Source organism: Gekko japonicus, unplaced genomic scaffold (genome assembly GCF_001447785.1).
Source record: "Gekko japonicus isolate JY-2015 unplaced genomic scaffold, Gekko_japonicus_V1.1 scaffold710, whole genome shotgun sequence".
Taxonomy (NCBI): Eukaryota; Metazoa; Chordata; class Lepidosauria; order Squamata; family Gekkonidae; genus Gekko; species Gekko japonicus.
The window spans coordinates 421,232-445,551 of NW_015167559.1; the positions used below are offsets into that span (position 1 = coordinate 421,232).

The window sequence follows — 24,320 nt, forward strand, 5'->3', positions numbered from 1 at the left end:
GAGAATGCCCATCTCTCCCCAAACAGGAAGCAGCCATTTGAATTCCCTAGACTACCAAAATGGGAGTATAGGCTAGGCCAAGGGTAAAGTAAAGGTAAAGGTTCCCTTGCTCGAAAGCTAGTCGAATCTGACTGTAGGGTTGCGGTGCTCATCTCCGTTTCAAAGCCGAAGAGCCAGCGCTGTCTGAAGACGTTTCCGTGGTCATGTGGCCGGCATGACTAAACACCAAGGCGCACGGAACGCTGTTACCTTCCCACCGAAGTGGTACCTATTTATCTACTTGCAATTTCTTGCTTTCGAGCAGGCTTGCTGTGGTATGAACTCAGCTGGCCTCCTGTGCGGTATAAGTTAGACTGCAGTTTCTTGCTTGCCAAGCTGATAGTGCCAAGACTTCCCAATGATATTAAACATAAACCTAGAATCATCCTGAGCTCTGGAATATTTTAAAAATCAGAATATCTCTTAAAATGGGTCCATGGATCCAGTTCTTTAACTCTGTGCAAAGTGCATTTAATAAATGAAAGTAGAAAGTGAAATGTGCCATGGAATTTCTATTACATTCTAAAATGGACCCTGCGATCACTATGCCAAAGACTGGGGGTTTAAGTAAGCTTATGTGTTGCGTTATAGTAATACCTCTAATATATTAAGAATTACAGTGAGATTGTCACGTGGATCTCAGGGAGTGGCACTCCAGTCCTCCAAAACGTATTTTCTTTGAGAGTCTTGTTGGCTTTAATGGAATTTTCTTATAAGTGCATTTAGTATTGAACTTTGGGACAGAACAAATCAAGTGGCAAGCAAGGATGCTGAATACTTTCCCTGACCTATGTAGAGCAGTTCCTCCTTAGACATTAGACAGCTGGAGTAGATTTATGGTGGGGCTCACTGGGATCAAGTTGTAGCAGATTTAGATTGAGTGTAAGAAAAGAGCCTTTGGTTGTCCAGCCATTCTTCGATCAGCTGGCAATGAAAGTTAAGAAATCCTTTTCTCTTAGAAGGAACTTTGTAAACATTTACTAGGCAGTGGTTTTAGTTAATTGGTCAGTGTAGCAGTTGGTCAGAGGCCAAGTGTCAATAGTTGATTAAATAGTGTTGGTGATATGATCGAGACTTCTTTGCCCATGGTGCATGGACCCATTTCTTTTGCCCTCACTCTTTTCTCTAGTCACAAGTGTCTAGCAGGGTATTAAAGCATTGGCTATCCCTACAAAACCAACAAATAAGGAAGATGATAGGACAGAATTTTAATGCTTTTACCATACCATCCTTGGCACTCTGAAATACTATAACCTTTCTCCCACCTTAAATGATCTTTGAACTATATGGCTCACTAGGTATAAACTTTCCTGTTCAACAAGCATTTATGAAGTTATTGTTTGTGAGGGACATGAAATGGCTGGTGTGTGGCAGACAATAGCTTGCATCAGTTGTAGTAAATGTAAGTGAGAGTTGGTTGGAAAACCTAAATGGGACTTGAAGGAACAAGTTTTTTTAAGCTGTTGGCAAGGCTTGTTTCCTGCCAGGCTTGCCTGCCCCAGCCTTGGCACTGTCTGTCTATTGGAACAGCAACATACTTGATTCGGTCTAATCTCCTTCCATAGAAAGGGGCGGTGGCTTTATTCTTTCTCAATTTCTCCTGTGCTATCATTAGTGCAGGAACAGCACCGGGCAAGTAGAGTTGGCACGCCTCCGGGTGTCTCTTATATAACCTGGACTCTCACAGGGCATTACTATTCAAGTCAGGTGAAAGATTCCTAAGGACTACTCCTATTGCTTGGCTGGTGTCACTGGGACTCTACTTGCTGTGGTGCTGCTGAGGCTGCTCAGAGTGGCGTGTTTTGGAATCTCCCCTTTCCTCTCTGGGGTGCATTTGGAAAATTGCACAGAATGGCTTCAGGAAAGGATGAACTTGTCTTCTTCGTAAATGGCAAGAAGGTAGGGGAGCCTCTGCTTTTTAAGAAACGTCGTGTGTGTATCTAAGTCTGTGGGTTACAATTCTCTGAAGTTTTGCTACTCCACAATCACTTCAGCCTGCAGCTTCCAAACCTGCCGCTCTCACAGCAGTTACAATCTTTTAATATATGTACTGGAGAAAATCAGCACCACAGTCATTTGTCAACCTGTTGCCACTTATTTAGACCTGGTTTTCTCAGTTTGCAACATCTTTCTCCCCTCTTTCGTTTTATCCACACAACCACCCTGTGAGGCAGGTTAGGCTGAGAGTGGGTGACTGGCTCAAGGTCACCCTGCAAGCTTCCATGGCAGAGTGGGGATTTGAACCTGGGTCTCCCGGGTCCTAGTTTGACACACTGACCACCACATCACATTGATGCACTTATTCAAATAGAGGGAGATAGGGCCAATAATAAAATCACCAAGCGAACAGTTGCTTTGTTTTCAGAATGACAGGCTCAAACTTCTTTTAAAGCAAAACAGATTGCTAGTGCTTTTCAGGCTGTTTCTTGATACAATTGTGACATAGTTCAAATTTTAAAAGATGGGCACTAATTTCATTGGAAAACTCAATCCCTGGATTTGACAGAACAGAGCAGAGCTAAACTACTGAGGGATGCCCGCTGAAATCCATATGATCATGTGAAGACATCCTCTGAGAGTACTTTCTGTACTGTTATAAAATATATGCACATTTATAATACCAGTTATGTAGGTATTCAGCACATGCCTCACATTGTACTTTGTACAGTGAGCAACAAACTGACCTTGAATTAAATAATCATATCCTTTCCTCGGTGGACAGCACAAGACAAATGCGCTACACATACTAACTTTAATTTTTTTTTTTAAAAAAACAGACAACTAACAATCTCCTCCCCCAAGAGTCCACAAACTCACAGAAAATTCCTCCATCTCATAGAGAGATCAAATGCTAGAGACAGCTGTGTGCCAGAGGTGGAACAGCAGGTGGATGGTTCCATTCTCAATTCAAAGGCAGGGCAGTGTATCCAGATGTTCTGTTTGACCCAGTACAGCTCTGCTTCCATTAAGGAACTCAGGATTGCCCGACTTGGTGGAGATTTTGTTCTAGTCACAGGACTGACCTTCACAAAGCAAAGCAAATTTGCACCTCCCCTCTGCTTCACTGTAAATAATTTAGACTAATCTGGTTTTGCATGGTAACATTCTGCTTCCTTGCCTGGAGCTGTGGGTGAGACTTCCTGGACAAGAGATGGACCCCAGTACTATCACATAGGGGTGTTATAAAGTATGACACATGACATTGTGCACCAACAACTGTGAAGAGACGTCTTGTGCCTTGTACAGGTGGGAGGGGTCAGGGGTGGAGATGGGGCTGGGTTTCCTCAGCAAATCACGTAACAGATTCCCTCTCATTTCCTCTTGACAAAGGCCTCAGCTTCAACCTTTAGAGGCTGTAAAGCTGTTATTAGGCAACCTGAGTGCCTTTCCTAGCATTTTGCTGATGTAAAGCTGAGAAGGCTGGAGGCTCTGCCACTGATGCTGCTTTTGAACAGTGTTTGTCTGTCCAGTCTCAAAAGAATGGGAAGGGCTGAGTTTGGATCTAAGTACCAGTTTTCCCAATATAATGAGACTTATTTGAAAACCTCATTAACCAATGTTCATTGTATATCCACAAACCATCAAGGATCTCCAGCATTTTCAGTAAAATGAATCTCAGGGCTGCAAAGATCTCCTCCCAAGACTTTGGAAAACCACAGAATTTTCTTGGGTGTGGAATCAGGGCTCCTTCCCATGTTAAGAGTTTTCTGTCACCAGTTGATGGCACGAAATGCTTCCACACTTGCCTGTGCTCACAGTTTATCTATTTGGCTCATCTTTAGTGCTGTTAGGGGATAGTTTGTGTTGTACCTGCCTAATAAAGCGGGTCCATACGATAAGAGAGAGCCATGCTCATTCCGTAAAAACCTCTCATAGGGCGTGTTGCAAAAGTTTGTTCAGCTCATTTAAAACCATTGCAGAAAAAGAATAAACTGTTATTATGTAACGCCACCACAGCAAGAGGCTCGAAGAACAGGAGGAGCTTTGCGACACACCTCCCTGGGAATGTTGACCCAAAGACTGGAATGGAACATGATACCCTGCACTGCCACTGAAGGGAAAGGTTACTTGGTTTCTGTTTATGACAGCTTGACATTACAAATGGGCAGTATTGTTGTTTGAGCATGACTTCAAGGCTGTGGAACCGAGTCATACAGAGAGGATAAGATAGGGGCTTTATTAGCACAAGCATTAGTTCCTCCTAATAATACAGGATATAATCGTATTTGATTCTAACTGGCCCAATCTATTTCACAGGCATATCAGCCGGTGTTCATTAAGGGCTAGTCTAAAGTAAAATCAGCAGTTTGATTTCTGTTCCTTGTCTGTTTATGAGAGAATGGCAGTGCCACTTGCTTCCAGGTAGAAAAAAACTAGCCAGTGTTTCTTTAGAAGCGTGTGTGTGTGTGTGGGGGGGGGGGGAACCAAAGGATAAATTAGTGCATTCAAAGCTTACGTTTAAGCAGTGAGCCTTCATGAAAGGACATGTCTTTTTTTCTTCTAAACATATATTGCTGTCAAAGAAAAAAAAATGTAGCGATTATGGTCATGTTGTTTATCTATAGCATTGTGCAGTTGTATAAACCAAGCAATCTGCACTTCGCAAGGTAGCCACGACCAGTGGATGAACTGGTGATCTTGAACCAAAGGCTGCACATCTGCTGTCTTAAGCTTGCTAGGCATTACTTTTACAGTTATTCTCTAGAGTGTTTCCCAGCCGCAACCTGTGTTAAAATAGCATAGCAACTGGTGTAACATAGTGGCTAAGAGACTGAGCTAATCCTGTGTTCAAATCTCACTTCTGCTGTAGCACCTTGAGACAAGCAATCAAGTAAACTGGTTCAAAGTGTCAGCCAATGCCATCCTAAGCAGTATCACACCCTTCTAAGTCTATTGAAGCTTAGCAGGGTGTAACTACTTAGGATGGCAATGGAAATACCAGTTTATGATGTACTACCCAAATGACCTTGAGTTGCTAAAAATTCAACAAGTTAAAAGGATCATATCAAGTAAGCTTGCAGCATAGTGGCTAGAAGGTCTCTGAGCACATAAATGAATTACCTGCCACGCATCCTCTTTGACAGTTTCCGTGTTCTGCAATAGCTTTGCTTATTTATTTAGAAAAATTGTATGACACCTCTCCAGAACTTACTCGAGATAGCTCATCATGACTAACCACTGCTGTGCCGCATTTTGTGGTGGCGTCCTCTTGTGCTATACCATGGTTCGCACAGAATGGCACCATATAGGTTTCTGCACCTGTCTTCAGTCGGGGATGATTCACATGTCACAAAGTCCTTGTGTTCCTCACGTAGTCACCCTGGACCTTTTGATCAGATATGTGTTGTGAATTCTGAGCTCAGAACTTAATTTAGTGGCACATGGAGGCCTGATTTGGACCAGGATTTCAGTGCACAGTAGGGATGCCAGCCTCCAGATAGGATCTGGGATCCCCCGGAATTAGAACTAATCACCAGACTACAGAGATCAGGATTCCTGGAGAAAATGGATGCTTTGGAGGGTGGACTCTATGGCATTGTACCCCACAGAGGTCTCTGTCCTCCCCAGACTCCATCCCCAGATCTCCAGGAGTTTCCCAGCCTGGATCTGATATCCCTACCCCCCCATCCCCCACTGGTGGGCAGGGGGAACCTGGCAATCCTACCACTGCACAGGAAGGGGTTTAAGCTACCCCCCCCTCACATCATTTTCCCAACCTAAAATGTTCCAGAGAGCTGCTATTCACCCTATTGGAGAAAACTCATAATGCATGCATGCATATAAGTTTCCCCAGCAGAGCAAATAGTGGCTCACTGGGTCATTTCAGGTTGGGAAATAACACAGGAGAGAGAGCTTAAGCCTTTTTGCCAAGTGCACCATGGTCCCAATCCAAGTTAGGCTTGTGCACACTTGCGAATTGAGTTCCCAGCACAGAATTCCCAACACATGTCTGATTACAAAGACAGGGTGGACACATAGAGTATGCAAGTACTTTGGAACACATGAATTAGCCTAGGGTTGCCAGCACCAGGTTGGGGAATACCTGGAGATTTTGGGGGTGGTGCCTGAGGTGGGTGGGGTTTGGGGAAGGAGGGACTTCTTCTATAGATTCCACCTTCCAAAGTGGCTATTTTCTCCAGGTGAACTGATCTACGTCACCTGGAGATCAGTTGTAATCCAAGGAGATCTTCAGCCACCACCTGGAGATTGGCAACCAGAACTTAAACCCTCAATACAGCCATTTAATGGGACTGGGCTATGCAGTGGAATCAAGTAGTTCTGAAAATCTACGCATATAAAGAAAAGCACAGAATCAAAGCACAAAATGCAGTGGGACTAGTATAATTGAACTCTAAACTGGAGAGTGTCAAAATTGCCCTTTGCTTCATTTTATTCCACTAGACATCATGAGGGTAGGCTGAATAAACTGCAACTTTTAGTTTTATGCATGAATCAAAGCCAAGAGCACATGATCACCAGACATCTGCTTGAATAATCAACAGCAAAAGAACAGCCTGCCATACAACCAGAGAGCGAAGCATGCCAGAATGTTGATTATTGACCGATGAAGTTGGCCTTTATAGCTAACAGGAACTGATAAAAATGAGCAACATTATTAACAAGCTAGGATGAGTTGGCTGGAAATCTACGGACTGAGTTTTCTGCTTCAGAATAACTCTTACCTTCCAAGATACATGATAACATAGCAAAATATAATGAGGTTAAATCATCCAACTATCTTTTCTGCTGGCGAAAAAAGAAAGGGATGTCTCATTTGACCACCCAAAAGAGTTATGCTGTGGCTCATTGGATCTGCAGGTACAAAAGCCACGTGGGACGAAGTGAGGGTGTAGTAAAATGGGAAACTAGCAAGACTGAGTGGAAAAGATGGCTGGATCCAAGCAAATGTCAGATTGACAAGGCAGACATGTAGAAAAAATGGCTTGAGGGAAAAAGGAATTTTTGGCTGTGGTCACACGGTCATTTTGATCGGGTTTTACCGCTGTTCCCGCTTGTATTTAAAATTGCTGATCAGATGGCCGAATCTGTCTCCTTCACCAAAGTGGGTTCACTCATGCAATCCTCCCAGTTCCCTAGCGAGTTTTCCGACACCATGACATTCAAGTACTTTCTGGGTATTTGCGCTTTGAATCCACGATTTCACCAATCTGGACAGACACCTCTTGCAATGATTGAGATTAGGTTGTTTGACTGTCCTTCATGCAATAGCTTCCACCTTTGTGCGCATGAGCAATTCTGCGCTGAACAAATCAAACATTTAAACGTTCAAGTGCACATATAGACTCCAGCGCTTGGTAGTACATCGCCGGTTCATTTTGTTCACTGGGTGGGGGGAAGCTGTAAAAACAAGGGAGTCTGGCGATTCCAAGGGGGGGCAGTGATTCAGCCGTGTGCATATGCACATGTGCAAAGCAATTTTAAAAAACAAAACAAGCCACGCCACCGCTTGGGCAGCGTGGCTGTCTGGATGGTGCCTGGAGCCTCCTTGCACAATGCAAGCGGTTGGGGGAGGGATGTGTGATCATCCCAACCCGGGGAAAAAAATATTCCTGATCAAATCTATAGCAGAAACAAATCGGGATGAGCTTGCCGTGTGATCACAGCCTTTATCAATTTCCTTGTGCCTACAGAACAAAATAGGGATTACCTTACAAAGCAAAGTCAGCAACGAAAGCCTCATGAGTTCAGACCCTCCTTGCCATGGGGAGGTTAGGAACACACACACACACACACACACACACACACACACACACACCACTCTGGTGACTGCAACAATGCCCTGTTTTCCTTCACGCCACTGTCTACTGGAACAAGGAAGGCTCACCTCTTCACAGGCATATCTGATGTAAGTTGTTCGCTACCTGCTTAGACAGCACAGTGCCTTCAGGCAAGGTGCTCCTTCCTGGGTTCCTTGCCCAGGACATTCATTCCACTTCCTCCTCCTCCTCTGTTCCAGAGGCCCCAGGCTCACCTTTTTCTCTATTCATTCTTGCTGTTCTTCCCAGGGGAATTGTTTAAGTCAGGTCAGAGTGCAATGGGATATTCATATGTTGGTGCTGGTGACTTTTATGTCTGTGTTTTTCTTTATACCCAGCTGAGCTGGTCAGGCTGTGGAGCTGTGACCAGTCACCAGTTTGGTGTAGTGGTTAAGTGTGTGGACTCTAATCTGGGAGAACCGGGTTTGATTCCCCCACTCCTCCACTTGCACCTGCTGATGTGACCTTGGGTCAGTCACAAGCTCTGGCACAGCTGTCCTTGAAAAAGAGCAGTTTCTGTCAAGAGTTCTCTCAGCCCCACCCACCTCACAGGGGGTCTGTTGTGGGGAGGGGGAGGGAAAGGAGTTTGTAAGCGCCTCTGAGACACCTTTGGGTAGTGAAGGGCGAGGTATAAATCCAATCTCTTCTTCTCTTCTTCTTCCTACATTTATTGACATGCAAGGCCAGCTTTTTTAAAACCAGAAAGTTTCACAGTAAGCAGAATATGTAGTCAATTCACACACATGTTCTTAGTTCACATCATTTCTGCTATCAAATAACTTTTTAAAATAAAAAGAGAAGACCAAATCCAATGAATGGGATCATAGGAAAGTGACAGGAAAATGCGGGAAGTGGTTCCATTAAGAAAGGCATTGCTTGCAGCTTGTGAGTAGGGCTGGCCAGGCCAGGTGTGAAGCCAAGACTGTAGGAGTTCTGTGTAATTCTACTTGCCACAAAGTCAAACTGGCTGCAATAAACATGTTTACTCATGCCCTAACTGTCTTGCACTGCATGTGGGAAGAAAAGTGCCAGGTTGATGTTGACAGAAAGAACCAGCCAAATGTTGTGGGTTGCAGTAGGTGCAGCGTCATGAAAAAGGGCTTGTCTTCCTGCAAGCTGCTAAACGGCCTTCTGGAAACAAGTAGGCAGGCAGGGTCTTAAGGAGCAAACCTGCCACTGCCAGGCAGGCTGCAATCCTGTACTCCAAGGAAAGGCTGGGGAAGAGATTATCAGTTTCGTTTGGTCCTAGTGGGCCCCCACACCAGAAATCTCGCTGACAATGCCACTTAACATGCTCCAGCATGCTCAACACTGCAACACAGCAACGACGGGGGGGGGGGGGAGGGGTTTAAATGATAGTAAAATGTGGGCCTTATTCAAAGGCAATTTTGGGAAATTTACTGCCAAATGTCAGGTCCCTAAAATGGCCTGGGAAAACGATATCAAAAGGACCACCTCCTTTAGGGTTGCCAGTTTTGGGCTGGGAAATTCCTGAAGATTTGGAAAGATCCCGGGGAGGGTTTGGGGAGGGGAGGGACTTCAGTTGAACATAATGCCATGTAGCTCACCTTCCAAGACAGTTTTTTTTTTTCTCCAGGGGAGGAAGTGATCTCTGTAGTCTGGAGATCAGCTATAATTCCAGAAGATCTCCAGGCCTCACCTGGAGGTTAACAACCAAAAGATGGTAACAGAAAAAAGACCAAGCAAGGCAACAAGGGCAACTGTGAAAAATTAACTATGAAAAAAGTCAAACATTCAACAAACGTCAGTATCTATTCATGTAAACATATTCATATAAATAAATACACGTTGATGGGGTCCAAACTGGCAGAGACTGATCAAGAGAGAGATCTTGGAGTCGTAGTAGATAACTCACTGAAAATGTCGAGACAGTGTGTGACTGCAATAAAAAAGGCCAATGCTATGCTGGGGATTATTAGGAAGGGTATTGAAAACAGATCAGCCAATATCATAATGCCCCTATATAAATCAATGGTGCGACCTCATTTGGAATACTGTGTGCAGTTCTGGTCACCACACCTTAAAAAGGATATTATAGCTTTGGAAAAAGTGCAGAAAAGGGCAACTCGAATGATAAAAGGGTTGGAACACTTTCCCTATGAGGAAAGGTTAAAGCGCTTAGGGCTCTTTAGCTTGGAGAAAAGACGACTGAGGGGTGACATGATCGAGGTTTATAAGATTATGCATGGGAAAGAGCAGGTAAAGAAAGAGGTACTTTTCTCCCTTTCTCACAATACAAGAACCCGTGGGCACTCCATGAAATTGCTGAGCGGTCGGGTTAGAACGGATAAAAGGAAGTACTTCTTCACCCAAAGAGTGATTAACACATGGAATTCACTGCCACAGGAAGTGGTGGCGGCTACAAGCATGGACGGCTTCAAAAGGGAATTAGATAAGCATATGGAGCAGAGGTCCATCAGTGGCTATTAGCCACAAGGTATAGGAAAAGCACAAATCACAAAGCATTTTGAAAAATCCTGTTAATTGTTATGTTGAAATTTAAGTCTCTTTAATGTTTTCATTTCGTACTATGAAAATTAGACATCTCTCTTTAGAAAGAGATGTCTCTCCCAGCTCTTGTTAGAAAATCAGACTGAGACATTGATAAGTAAACTCACAGGCATTTTAAAATCATTTTATCAGCCTGACCACATTGTCTGTTCCTGGTATTTTCCATTTTGCAACTTGACTGTACTGTTTATCTTAACCCCTGTAAAAAAAGGGGGGGCATCATTTTCATTATTGAAGCAGAAGTCTGGTTTTTTAAAATATACATAAATGTAGAGGCTCTACTGCAGGTCCTTCAAGGATTTTTTTTGGGGGGAAATCCCTCTCCCAGCTTTGCCTTCACAGTCCTGGATACTTAACCCATCAACCCTTGAGCCGCCCCCCCCCCAGGAGGGGCACAATTCCCCTCCCCACCTCCCCCCACCCCTATGGCTCACCATGGCACGGGCAGACAGATGCACAGACAGCACAGCCCAGTCTTGCCTGGTCTCCGGCTGCGGCTTCTGTCAGTGCCGCCTCCAGACTCCCCACTGGGTGGCCTGGCGTTGGCTCTGAGGGGGCCGCGCCTGGGGGGCAAGGGAAGGGGCGTGCTCCACCAATGGCTCCAGCATTGCTTATGCATCCCCACCGCTGCTGCTGGCACATGGGGAAGGAGGGAAAGGAGCCTCGTGGGGGCGCGCTGGGGGTGCCTCATCCCACAGCCCAGGCTGGGTTGGGCAGCGAGGGCCTTGTCAACTGTGCTCAGCCCCTGCAGGGACAGGCTATCCACCGGGTGCGACCCCAGCGCGGGAGGGCTGCTCAAGCTGCCCACGTGGAGCCCCCCAGAAAGGTGGCGGTACTCTTGCTGCTTGCTGCTGCTTTGGGCAGGTGGCCGAGAGAGATTGGGAGTGAGAGAGAGAGAGCTCGCCCAGCCAGGAGAGAGCTGCCCAGCACCGCGCCCTCTCCCGTTCCGGTGGGTAAGTGGCAGCAGGGGCGCACAGGGGTAGCCTGCGGCTGGCAGGAGACAATGAGATGCTGGGGCATCCAGCAAGGCTTGGTGGTGGCTGCAGCACTCACCACCGCCGCGGCAGGGAAGGCGAGCTGCTCCTGAGCCAGGGGCGCCAAGGAACATGTTGCTGTGGCACCTTTCACTATGGTGTCAGTTCTGCGCCCCTCCAATGTCTCCACCCAAGGCAGTCAAGGTTGGCCTAATGGTGGGGCCGGCCCTGCTTGGGGTGGGGAAACAGTGGGAGGGCTTCTAGTTTCCCCGTCCCACTGCTGTACCTCCTGATGGCACCTGGTATTTTTGGCCACTGTGTGACAGAGTGTTCGACTAGATGGGCCATTGGCCTGATCCAACGATGGCTTCTCTTATGTTCTCATGCTAACTCATTCCATACATATCAATATCATATCCAAAATTTCGGAAAACACTCCAGAACCACACAAAATAGATAGACTCAGATCTAAATGACTAATGCAATAAAGTGCACAGTGCCAATGAGTTATAATGCTTGTTAAGCCTTATTATAAATCGTCTTTCATAAGATGGTTACTGACAAAAAATGATATGATGGATGTAAGTTTTAATCTTCAAAGGTCTCACAAAACCTTCTTCTTCAAGGCAGAACAGAATGAAGTCCTATGTATCCATCTCAAAATACTCATAAGACAATTTCTTAGAGGCATGCAATTCAAATCCTGCGTGCCTGTAAGAAATTGTCTTATGAGTATTTTTAGAATATTATGGTTGACTGTTCTGTGTAATATGGCTTGAGATGGATACATAGGACTTTGTTGTGTTCTGCCTTGAAGAACTTTGTGGGAAATGGATACCAAGGCTGGCAGGCTCCATTGGAGAACTGAACAACGGTGTCCTTGAAAGTTATTGAGATCTTTGAAGACTGAAACTCAAATCCATTGTACCATTATTTGTCAGTAACCATCTTATGAAAGATGATTTATAATAAGGCTTAACAAGCATTATGACTCTATGGTATTATACCCCACTGAAGTCCCACACCTCCCCAAACTCTACTGTCTTCAGGCTCCACCCCCCAAATACCCAGGTATTTTCTAATCTGGAGCTGGCAAAACTACCAGGAACAGATAATTGGCTGTGATACCTTTGCCAAGTTTTTTTGCTGATAAAATATCAAGAATACATTCTGATCTGGATGTCAGTTATGACATAGGTATACCAGCAGGGATCATTTCCTGCAGGAGCGCACAGGAGTGGAGCTCCGGCAGTAAAGAGCCCAGGGGGCGGGCACATGCAACAAGCCCCACCCCCTGCTCCCAGCAGCCCTCAGTCAGAGCAAAAGGCAGCCAGGTAAGTTGCAGAGCTCCCCCTGGCCCCTCGGTCCAAAACAGTCCAGTGTCACCTTTAAGACCAAGTTTTATTCAGGTACAAGCTCTCCCTCCTCTGCGAGGACAGATCTGCACGTTCCCCCCCCCCCCAATAGCTAGCAAGTGGAGCCTGAGCGGTGGGTGTTGCCTTCTGACACACTTTTGGTGATGTCAGAGGGTGTGGCATATGCAAATACGTTATGCTAATTAGTTATGCTAATGAGCTCCTGCACCTCTTTTTCTATTAAATGACCCCTGTACACCAGAAGAAACACCTAAATACACTGCCTGGGATATTTATGGATTATTTTGATGCACTTTCTGTGATGGATGTGGACAAGATCTTGGAATCTGTGAAGGCCACTATTTATACCCTGGATCCTTGCCCATCCTGGCTAATAAAGGGTGCGATCACACGCAAATGCTGGGCAGATTTTAAGGGCGCGATCAGACGACAAAATCTGCCAAGCGTCCCGCTCCCGTCAGCAACCAGTTTTGCTCCGCTGCAGAAGCGGAGTAAAAAGACACCGGGGAAAACCCAGTAGCAAACGGGTGTGCTACAGGCCAGGAACAGACTTTTCCCAGTGTGATCATGCCAGCATGCTTCCATGGCGGCGGGATGGTCTGATTGGGCCATCCTAACTCCATGTTGTCCCCCCCCCCCCCGGTTTCGATATGCGCATCATCGGACACTGCATAGGGAGCACTCGGTGCGGAGATGTAAATCATCTCCTTTGTTGAAGTGCACCGGAAATATGCAGGCAAAAAACCCCGCGACTCAGCTGTGGTTGCGTCTGATCACGCAGTGGCAGGCTGCCTCCGCAGCTCCCAGAGACTGTGTGATCATGCAAATGCAGGTCAAATTCTTGCGGAGCAAATAGCTTGAAGGTCTTGAAGGACATTGTTCTCCCCACTTTTGAATTCAGCGTTCCGTGCACCTTGGTGTTTAGTCATGCCGGCCACATGACCACGGAAACGTCTTCGGACAGCGCTGGCTCTTTGGCTTTGAAACGGAGATGAGCACCGCAACCCTAGAGTCGGGCTCGACTGGCTTTCGAGCAAGGGAACCTTTACCTTTACCTTTACAGTTCAGTTGCTCTGTACAAAATGGTTTTACAAATGTACTTGAATAAATTATTAGAGACTGTGGTTTATACTTCTGTGTATAGCTTAAGCAGGATTTTATGTAATTTCTGTACCTGTTAATGTGTTGTGTGGATACATATGCTGTGCTTCAGTTCCTTCTGGTGGTTCCAGACTTCTAAAATTCTAATGCATTAGTTACTGAATGTCCCATTTTGTCTGTTGCACTGACCTATGCATAATCTGCCCTGAGTCCCTGTGAGAAAGGTGGACTGTAAACAAGCAAACAAACAAAGGCAGTTTGCATTGCTGCTCCTTTAAATCTCAGGCAATGGTAAAGGTGCAATTTATTTAAGACTGCCTTTGATACCTAGATAATCCCCATTTGCTGTTACTGCTGTTTGCTTGTCGTCTTTCAAGTCTCTTATTTATTGACCTTTGGCTGCCCTTAATAAATTGTTTTCATTGACAGCTATTGATACGTTGGGGATTTTATTAAAATCCATTTTGGATATAAATCCTTCAAAAAATAAAACGGACTGTTGCTCAATAGCAACATCCTCCTTGTTTCTGACATTAATTGTGATGTGCACACATACACATACATATGAATTTTAAGTTTGTTTGTGCTTGTTGTCTTTCAGGTGGTGGAGAAAAATGTGGACCCAGAAACTACACTGCTAACTTATCTTCGAAGGAAATGTATCTGACAATTCAAATGGTTAAGATATTTCATGGTTGCCTAATGATATACAGCTGCTGGAGTTAAGTCTTTGGGGATATCAAATCCCCCAAATTTGACCAAAGGACTAAATTTTTTTGGCTGTCTTTGATCCAACAGCCACAAACCCTCATGCTACTGCTCATGATGCTACTGCTCATGATTGTGAACTGGATACATACAGATAAATCCTAATTTTGTTTTTAAAGAATGGATTGGATCCTCTAGTCAGTGCACTAGAAACCATGGAGGAACTAGATTAGGTTTCTGATGTTTGGCGACATAATCTGGGTCCCGAACTAGATATAGCATGAACTAAGAATGGACACTAGCAGATAGATCCCTTAGATTGGCTGGAGTTGGAAGAGGTTGGGAAGAAAGGAATCCTGTCATCACCAAAGGGTATGCTTGGTAGGGGGTTGGGGTTGAAACGAGCTGCATGGTGCATTTGTTTTACCTGAAAGGGTAGCTGCCCTTCACTCTCATGGCACTGTAAGTTCTACTATAGAGTCACTGTTGGCCCAGCCTGGTTCTTGCAGCTTCTAAATAAAAATAATCCTGTGTCTGTCACTCAGCTGTGGTGGATAGTTAATGCTTCCATCCCTCACTCCTGCATACACCCTGCCAGTAAGCTTTTTGTGTGTGGTGGCTAACCATGCAGATCCAGTCATTTTAGTTATGTCATCACTAAGTGGGGAAAAAGTGAAATTTCTGGACCCATACAGCCATTTATTTTTTTAGTTATTTTATTAATTTGTACCCCTCCTTTCTTCCCAATGGGGATTTGAAGCAGGTTACCTCATTCTCTTCTCCTCCATTTTATCCTCACAACAACCCTGTGAGGTAGGTTAGGCTGAGAGAGTGTGACTGGCCCAAGGTCTCCTATTGAGCTTCCATGGCACAAGAGGAGATTCAGAACCAGGTCTCCCAGATGCTAGTCCAACATTCTTAACAACTACACCGCACTGGTCAGCCTAGTCATGTGTGAGGTATTTAAAATGGTTTGGGGGTGGACCAACCTAAGGAATTTATCTTGGTGGTGGAACTTTCCACCTGTGTTTTGGCACTGTCAAAGCTTTTTTCAATGATTTAATATGTAAACACAAAAAGAAAGGAGAACAAAGAAAAGAAACTCTGAACATGGTGATCACATTTCTGACATTTCAGCTACAGATCAGTATCTATCAGGGCAGGTACAGCTGATACTGTTTAGTTTAAACCTGATAGGACACTTTAGAATGAGGTTCATAAATGTGAGAATCCCTCCATCAAAGTCAGGTTTTTTCCTTGTAAAAAGCTGCCCTCTCTAGCTTCAGATACAGCACATGATTGTATGGTGCTAATTGGATTTCAGAATATTTCTGAGAACTGTATGTATCTCACAATCCAAAAATATATATTTTTTCAGAAATAAACATTCTTCATTGACTTCTGTGTTGCATAATTACTGCCATTGCCTAATCATATTATCCCCTCTTAGCCATGCTGCTCTGGTAACATCAAATAAATACAGTTTATGCTTCTAAATTGATTCAGCATCTCTTTTTTTCCTGGCTGACCCCCTTCACTAGATACAGCAGTTCTGAAGGATAAACATTTTCTATGCTTTATATCTTTATTGTATACTATTCAACGAATGATAAAGCTTGTACACTTTTAAAAATAAAATCATCACTAGCTAGCTTTAGCCTCTAGGTTTCTCAGATGGGAGCAGAAATGGCTTGTAGGGGTACAAGGAAAAGCTAGGCCACATCAATGCTTTTGTTATAGGCTCAAGACAGTTTATGAGAGACAGCTCAGGGTTGCCCCTTGTAAATGGAAATTTGATCCTGTCGTAAGGATTACTGACAATAGAAGTTATTTCAAGCTATTTTGCTTTCTTGGTATATTTTTCTTAACCTACGTTCTGTTAGTGGGTTTATGTGGAACCAAACTGGGCTGTGGAGAAGGTGGATGTGGTGCCTGCACTGTTATGATTTCCAAATTTGACTGGTTCCAAAAGAAAATCATGTATCCTTTGACATGTGTTGAGATGGAACAACAGGCCAAGTATAAAGGCATCTTCAAAGCAGATACATAAATGGAGAAATGTTGTTGATTAACTTCTGTTCTTCCTGGGGTTGCCCATCTTTAGGAAGGGCCAGGACATCTTATGGAATATTATAACTGCTCTGCAGACTCCAGAGATCTGTTCCCCTGGAGGAAATACCTGCTAAGATCTCTCCCTCTCCAAACTCTGTCCTCCCTAGGCTCCGCCTCCACATCTCTAGGAATTTACAAACATGGAGCTGGCAACTCTAGTTCCTACCCAGACTTCAGCTGCTTTCCAAATCACAGTAAGATCTATGGATAGAATATTTTTTCCCCAAGGAATATAGCATTTCCTCCAAGTATATGGCACAACAGTGCCCTGATGATAACCTTTTGTGTTGTGCCTTGGCTATCACTGGTAACAGGATGTTTGCTCTGTGCAAACTTTTGGCGTCACAGAAATGACAGAACACATAATCCTATGGCAAAATTTTGCAGTTACAATGCATTCCATTATTTTGCTCCAACAAACTCTGCTCTTCTGCTATCTTAGTTTCTTAGCATTTGCTAAAGCGTTAGCTAAAAATGATACTATAATCCACTGCACTTTTCTCAACATTATTTGTTGAGTTAGATTTATAGTATTTTTTAACATGGCAGACTTTTTATATCCTATTAACTCCAGTAACACCTTCATGATTGGCACTGAATATTTTGAGTGATTACTGATAGTGCCTTTCTCTCTTTCTCTCTCTCAGGCTTCCATCAGTCCATCTTCTATCACTTTCTCTTATTTTTCCTTTATCAGTAGCAAGAATTTAAATTTTAGAAGTTTTAGAATTGCTCAGGGATTCTTAATTTTAAAAAGCCTTTGCAAGTTTATTTTTAGAATTTTGTCTATAGTTGTTCACAATGATTTTAATTTGCATTTTTTTCAATTGGAAGAAAACCTAGGCAATTTTTCCATGTTTCTTGTGGCCATATACCACTCCCCTCATCCAACAACAAAGATGTATGTGTGTGTGCATGTATGGAAAGTCGTAAGCATGTGTGTGTCAAAAGAGGCTTCTGTGCATTGATGATCTTCTAGATCTGCTTAAGGAACTGTTTGAATGGGAATAAATATCTGGGCACACTTCTGTATCTGGATGCACATCAATATTTAAAGAATCCAAAGGAAATCTGCATCTGTTACAGATGGGTGGAGATGAGGAGTGGGCACAAACTAGGAAAATAGAGGTTCGTTGGAGGTTCGTGGTGTGAACCTACAACAAACTCCTCCATTGCATGAACCAGTTTGTGGTTCGGGGAGCTCGGCCCATCCAGAAGTTAGCTCCAAAAACATTTCAATGCATTCAGAGCCCACCTCTGGGTTGGCCGGCCTGACTGAGCTCTGAGAGTGAGCTCTGAAGGCCTTTATAGTTCTTTGGAGCTCACTCTTGGAGCTCAATCGAGTTGGGTGGCCTGACCTAGAAGTAAGCTCCGAAGGCATTTAAATACCTTCAGAGCTCATTTGGGTGGGGCCGCAGGCCGGTGGTGGGCTCTGACAGCATTTAAATACCTTCAGAGCTCACTTCTGGGTGGGCTGCCAGACCCAAGAATGCGTCTCCCGCAAATTTCACAAACCTTGTGAACCTCCATGGAGGTTCATGGGCAGATCATGGGAGACACATTCTCCTGGACATCTGGTTTGCAAACCATAAACCAGCTTGGTTCATGCTTGAACCAGGGTTCGTTTGTGAGTTTGTGCTCATCTTTAGTGGGGATATATCTTTCACCCTTCTATCCATCTCCCTATCCAGATGGCACAATGTACAGCCCCATCCAATGTCTTGGGCTATCAGCTGTGCTCAGTACGTTGTAGCCAGGGTTCCCTCTAAGCTGAGTTAGTGTGAGTTAGCTCACAATTTTTTAGCCTCTGGCTCACACATTTTTGTCCCAGCTCAGAAAGGATGGCCCCAGAGCAAACTAATTTATGCAGTAGCCAAATCACTCGGTCACAGCTTTAATGCCAGTAGCTCACAAAGTTGAATTTTTGCTCACAAGACTCCACAGCTTAGAGGGAACATTGTTGTAGCACATGAGTATACCAGGGCTGGAGGCCATGGGATGGATTTTTTTAACCACTCACATTTTGTTACTATATTTACATCAACATTATTTCTGGCCAATGCTATGTGAGCAGTTTCCTGTACAAGGTTAATGAGATTTCATTGGTTTAGTTTGGAAGTCCCAGCATCAGATTATACAAAGTGAAAAATATCCTTGACTGATGGATCTAGACACTATTCTGCCAATGCTTGCTTATTCCCTATATGTGCCCTCCACCATGTAGCAGTAACAACTGTTGAAGGCATTGGAAGCACAAAGACAAGGCTCCACCCAGTACAGGTAAGCTATAGCATTGCAACAACGTTTTAACAAAGCATCTGGCCCCTGGTATAATCTTTTTGTTTTATCCATGGTGTGTTTCATTGCTGGTTCTTACTGATCCATTTTTGACAATCATGGCTTGGTTCATTGGATGTTTTGCAATAAATGCTGGTATTCTACAAATGTCAAGAAGCTTGTTAAGTGAGAGAAGACGAGCAGAGTTCATCAAAGTTAAGTCTAGGGACTGATTCCATTCAGTATTTTAATAAAAACATAAGAGAAGCCAATGAGCAGCCTGTTTCCAACAGCGACCAATCAGATGCCACTGGGAACCCCAAGTTCTAGTATTACGAGAGAGGGAGAAAAAATTTGAATTTCTCTACACCATGCATAATTTGTAGATCTCTACATGCTGCCTTTAGTTGAAACGTTATGAAAAAGAAGGATGAAAGAGCCTGCTTAAATTAGTATAGATGGAAGACAGAAGGCTCTGAGGAGACATACAAACAGTACAGAAAGGTTACCAAAGCAGAATAGGAAGGAATGGTTTAGGACAGAAGAAGACTACAGGTACAGGGCAGGTTCTACCAGGAAGAACAAGTAGAAGAGTTTGGCCATTATTGAAAGTGTGGCCAAGTACTAGGTTTTAAATCTAACAATAAATTATTACTATATTTTAAGTGTTAGAAGTATTTTATTTACCAAGGGGAGGAGACCAATTGAGTTTTCTGCCTCAAGGCCTCAGAATGTCTTAGGCAAGGTATACAGGTACAAGAGCTAATAGCTGAAAGGTACCTGGTAATAAACTTTGGTTTCAGTGTCCGGGAAAAATGGGTTTTGAACAGCTAAGGTATAAAATACCTGATGTATAAAGTAGCTTCTTTGTAGGAAAAGATCCTTGGTTGTTTTGAAGGGCTATTTTTGGGCAGGAACGCACAGGAATGGAGTTTCGGCTGGCTCCCAAGTTGGCCACGCCCAGCAGGAACTCATTAGCATAATAGGCAACACCCAACAGCAGAAACTTATTAGGATTGGCTACATTAGGGGTGTGTGGCCTAACATGCAAAGGGGTTCTTGCTACAAAAAAAAGCCCTGGGTTTTGACAACAAAAAAGGTGAACAGAATAAGAGGCAAAAGGTGGGTGTGGCAGGATGACCTAACTTCTGGTAACATGGGGTTGTGGCCTAATATGTTCATAAGCTGTGTTGTCATGGGTGTGGCCTGATATGCTAATGAGTTTCTGCTGTTGGGTGTGGCCTATTATGCTAATGAGCTCCTGCTGGGCTTTTTCTACCAAAAAAGCCCTGGATAGATGTATGTACAACAATAATGTTTATTTTAGGCTACAGAGGGATTAGGAAGTGTTTTCCACTCCAGGTTACAGTATTTCATTCCCTTTTCCTGGAGCATCACATATGGAAATCTCCTATTAGGAAGAGTGGCCTTACACGTGCTGTTTCTTCCTGCCTGGGGCACAATGTAATATAATCTTTCAGGCTGATTTGGAATGTGTGTCAATTAAACCCATGCAGTTCAGCATCCCTCAAGCTGAGCACAAAGGCCACAGCACTCCTCTGTTTTTGCCTCCTCTCATAATTCATATTCAAAAGTATAATGTGGGTGGGTGAAAACTTATGAATGATGCATCTTAGTGCTGAGGACTTGAACTGAACTTGGACAAGACAAGACACTGTGATTGGATCTCCAGATGTTTTGTGTTTGGATTTTTTAAAAAAAGTAAATGGTAGTCACAAGGAGCCCTGATTTGAATTCATAGAATTGGAAGGGACCTCCAGGGTCATCTAATCCAACCCCCTGCACAATGCTGGAAATTCACAAATACCTCCTCCCACATCCCCAGTGAACCCTGTTCCACACCCAGGAGATGACAAAAAACAAAAACAAAACACAACAACCCAGGATCTCCAACCAAACTGGCCTGGAGGAAAATTGCTTCCTGACCCCAAAGTGGTGATTAGCATTTCCCTGGGCATATAAGAACTGGAGTTATGGTGTGGTGGGAGGGGGTTAACTCTTCCCCTATATGCTGTTTTCCTGACTTCGAATAACCTGTTGTGGGCCCAAGTGGAGGAAAGATGCAGATTGCCTGTATGGATGTCTGTATTCTTCCAACAGAGTGAATAGCAACTCTGGGGGACTGCTTGGGGTTGATAAAACAGCAGAGGGAGGACGTCACGCCATTCCGAATCAGGATTCACCACGTCTGCTGGTTGCCAAGGGGAAAAAATGCACTGGATCTCTGGAAATGGATTTTCAATTGTATCATCTGATTTCACTCTTAGATGTGTCTATGATTTATTTGTACTTGGTTCTGTGTGCTTCTGTTCTATGGAAATCTGTTATATCTGCTTATTCTATTGGGAAAGATCGTCCAATAGAACAAACACTATGGGAATGCTACCTCACTTAGGGAATCCCTAATCAGGCCAAGATGGATTTTCTTTCTCTCTTTCTCAGGAAAGAATAGCAAAAAGCCATGGATCCCAGTGTGGTTTCTGCACACCAGGCATTGTCATGTCCATGTACACACTTCTTCGCAATCAACCTGAGCCCAAAATGGAAGAGATTGAAGATGCTTTTCAAGGTACAGATTTTTAAAAATATTTCTTAATGTGTGTTTGTGTGCACGTGCGAGTGTGTGTCACCTGGAAGTCATGGTGATCTCTGGTGACTGACCCCTACTGGGGGCCCGGAGGATATTCAGAGAGGTAGCTGAATAAAGCCTGCCCCTGCCTCCTGATATTCCAAGGAGGTCTCTGTATAGATTCTGCCCCCCAGGCCAGTCCAGGGATGAGGGGAAAACTCTACACTGGCTCAGTACATTACACAATAACCCAGAGAGGTAGGCTCTCTGGATTTCAGAACAATAGCCACCAGACAGAACACACTAGCACCTCCTCAGAGATGCACTTAATAATGGTAGCGTGTAGCCAGTTAGGCTGCAAGATTTAGGTTTGGGATTCAGTTACACATCAAAATAGACTCTATTTATAAACAAGAATAAGGTTTATTCAGCACAGAGCTTTGCAGTTAGACTAATAAGGATTTCCAAAATAAGAAAGACTAGGGCAGTGTTTGCCTTAACTAAACATAATGCTTCATATTTACCAAGTCAGGAACAGTTATCAGTCCAGAATAGTCCATTGTAATAATCCAGTAGCCCCAAGGGATTTGGAGCAAGAAGTCCATCTTTGCCAACCATGAGCTTAGCTCACCAAGCAATCCTTTGTCCTCCAACAGACCACATGGCAGGACAGCATGCAGGTGAACAGAACACCAGGGTAACAGAGAGCATAGCAGGAGAAAAAGAGAGTTCCTCTCATTGGGAATGACCAGATATAGTGCAATCCCAGTCCCAAATTAGCCCTGGCCAGGGGCCAATTGGAGTAGACACAGGAGTGTCCAATTGTTAAGTTGCCATGGGTGCAACATCTGAATGGTCAGTACTCTGAAGGCCACACCTGCAGTCATGTGACCCCAAATTCCAACCACTTCATTTTGTACGTGACTCCTGACATGCAGGCACAGCCAGGCGCCATCAGGTCTGCCTCTTCCCTTAGCGGTGTGAAAGCATGTGTGGTTATATGGCAGGGCAATTGAGCTTCTCTGACCAAATGGTCAGCCATTTGGCTGGCAACAGGAAACAAGGTATCAGAAAGACATTCCAGGGGAAGGCATGAAACCTTTAGAAATCAATATTTCTATACAGTCTCCCATCCAACCACTTGCCAGAGTCAACCCTCCTTAGCTTCCAAGATCTGATGGGATCAGGCTTGCCTGGGCTATCCGGGTCAGGGCAAGGTACAGATTTTCCATACCTTATTCACTTGCACCTTTTCTGGCCAATTTTCCAGCCCTTAATCAGTGGAAAGCCAGGTTCACCATGACCAACACCTGCTCAAAGTGTATCTTATACACTGTATAGGATACAAAATATTGAATATTGCAAACTTTTCTGACTCTAGATAAGCAGCAACATGGGGGGGAAAACAGGCTTTCATTTTTAAGTTGCTGGGACTGGGACCTTTTTACATAATGTTTCAGACAGACTCTCTTGACACCTGGAATTTGATTATCGTTCTCTCAGCCATGACAGTACACTTTATCCAGCAAACAAAATTATGTTGTTCAATGGGATTACCATGTTTGGCTCAAAAGAGATGTGGCAAAACAGGTTTCTTTTACTGAGAATTCATTGACTGCCCTTGAGTAAACCCGCCTCTTAACTTCAGTTCCCCATCCCATGAATGAAACAAGAATTGTACACCCTTTTGTATCATGTGTCATATTAAGTAATTTATAATCATTATTTGGGATTTGACATATGTGGTCTGGTCAAGGAAATCAGATGAAATCATTAAGACTGTGATACTTTGTGACACTTACAAAGAGTTCTTAATTTTACTCTGCATTGTAGTTGTCAAAGAAAAAAAAAGACTTCCTGTATTTTTCATCTCTCTCTCTCTCTCTCTCTCTCTCTCTCTCTCTCTCTCTCTCTCTCTGTGTGTGTGTGTGTGTGTGAGTGAGTGAGTGAGAGAGAGAGAGAGAGACAGACAGACAGACAGACAGACAGACTATGGTGAAGAAATTTTTGGAGACAGTATGAGTTTGAATTAGGACCAAACTGGAGATATGTGTTTTCACAAGCTTTATACCTTTTCTGTTTTTGTACTGAGTTTTTCCTGTTAAAAACACCTGTAAAAACTTCCTGTTTGCCTGTAAAAAATATGTATTTTAACTGATATATCTGCATCAGTTGTGTATAATGTTATAAAAATGTTAGGTAAGTATCATCAGCAAAGCATAAAAGCATCAATAACAGTGACAAAAATGAGGTGAACCAGAATGGAAGCTAATAACAATATGTGGAATCAAAAATTGTTCATTCCCTGTCTCCCAAATGGTTCTTTTAAAAAACTGAGATGCAACCAGGTTAGTAGTCTGAGGTAGCAGCCTGGTTGGAGCAGCAGCCTCTCCCTGGGTGATTAACCCTTAAACAGTCCTGGCCTGTTTTTTCCTGATCCCCTCAGTGAAATATAAAGCAGTGTCCATTATGACAGAGCTGAGTATATGTGCTTGTAAAAACAAAGAACAGACATTTGCTAATCCCATTCCAGTTAGTCTAGCTGAGCAGAAGGAAACTGACCACACATAAAACCCTCTAACATACAATGAAAATTCAGAAATAAGATCTACTGAAAGACATTTAAGTCCCCACAGAACAACTGAAAGGTACAAAACTCATAAAGCAAAATGAACTGGTCATCATGTAGAAACATATGTAAGTGCTGTCACAACCAATTTATGGCAAGCTCAGCAAGAGCCTTTCAAAGTAAGCGAGAAGCAGAGGTGGTTTGCTATCATGTAGAAACCAGGAAATAAATTTGGAAAGGACCAGTGGTGGAGAATTGCTTGAT

At 43.8% G+C, this 24,320-nt stretch overlaps 1 protein-coding gene across 1 annotated transcript in view; it reads left to right on the forward strand.

Annotated features, from left to right (window-relative positions):
- Positions 1 to 1,752: 1,752 nt before the first annotated feature.
- The window catches only part of XDH (xanthine dehydrogenase), a 91,774-nt gene continuing 69,206 nt past the window's right edge, over positions 1,753 to 24,320 (forward strand). The window contains exons 1-5 of the mRNA XM_015413747.1: positions 1,753 to 1,938; positions 14,402 to 14,459; positions 16,392 to 16,488; positions 18,792 to 18,900; positions 21,361 to 21,487. Of these exons, the coding sequence (XP_015269233.1) occupies positions 1,891 to 1,938; positions 14,402 to 14,459; positions 16,392 to 16,488; positions 18,792 to 18,900; positions 21,361 to 21,487 (439 nt within the window). The 5' untranslated portion in view covers positions 1,753 to 1,890. The remainder of the gene's footprint in view (positions 1,939 to 14,401; positions 14,460 to 16,391; positions 16,489 to 18,791; positions 18,901 to 21,360; positions 21,488 to 24,320) is intronic.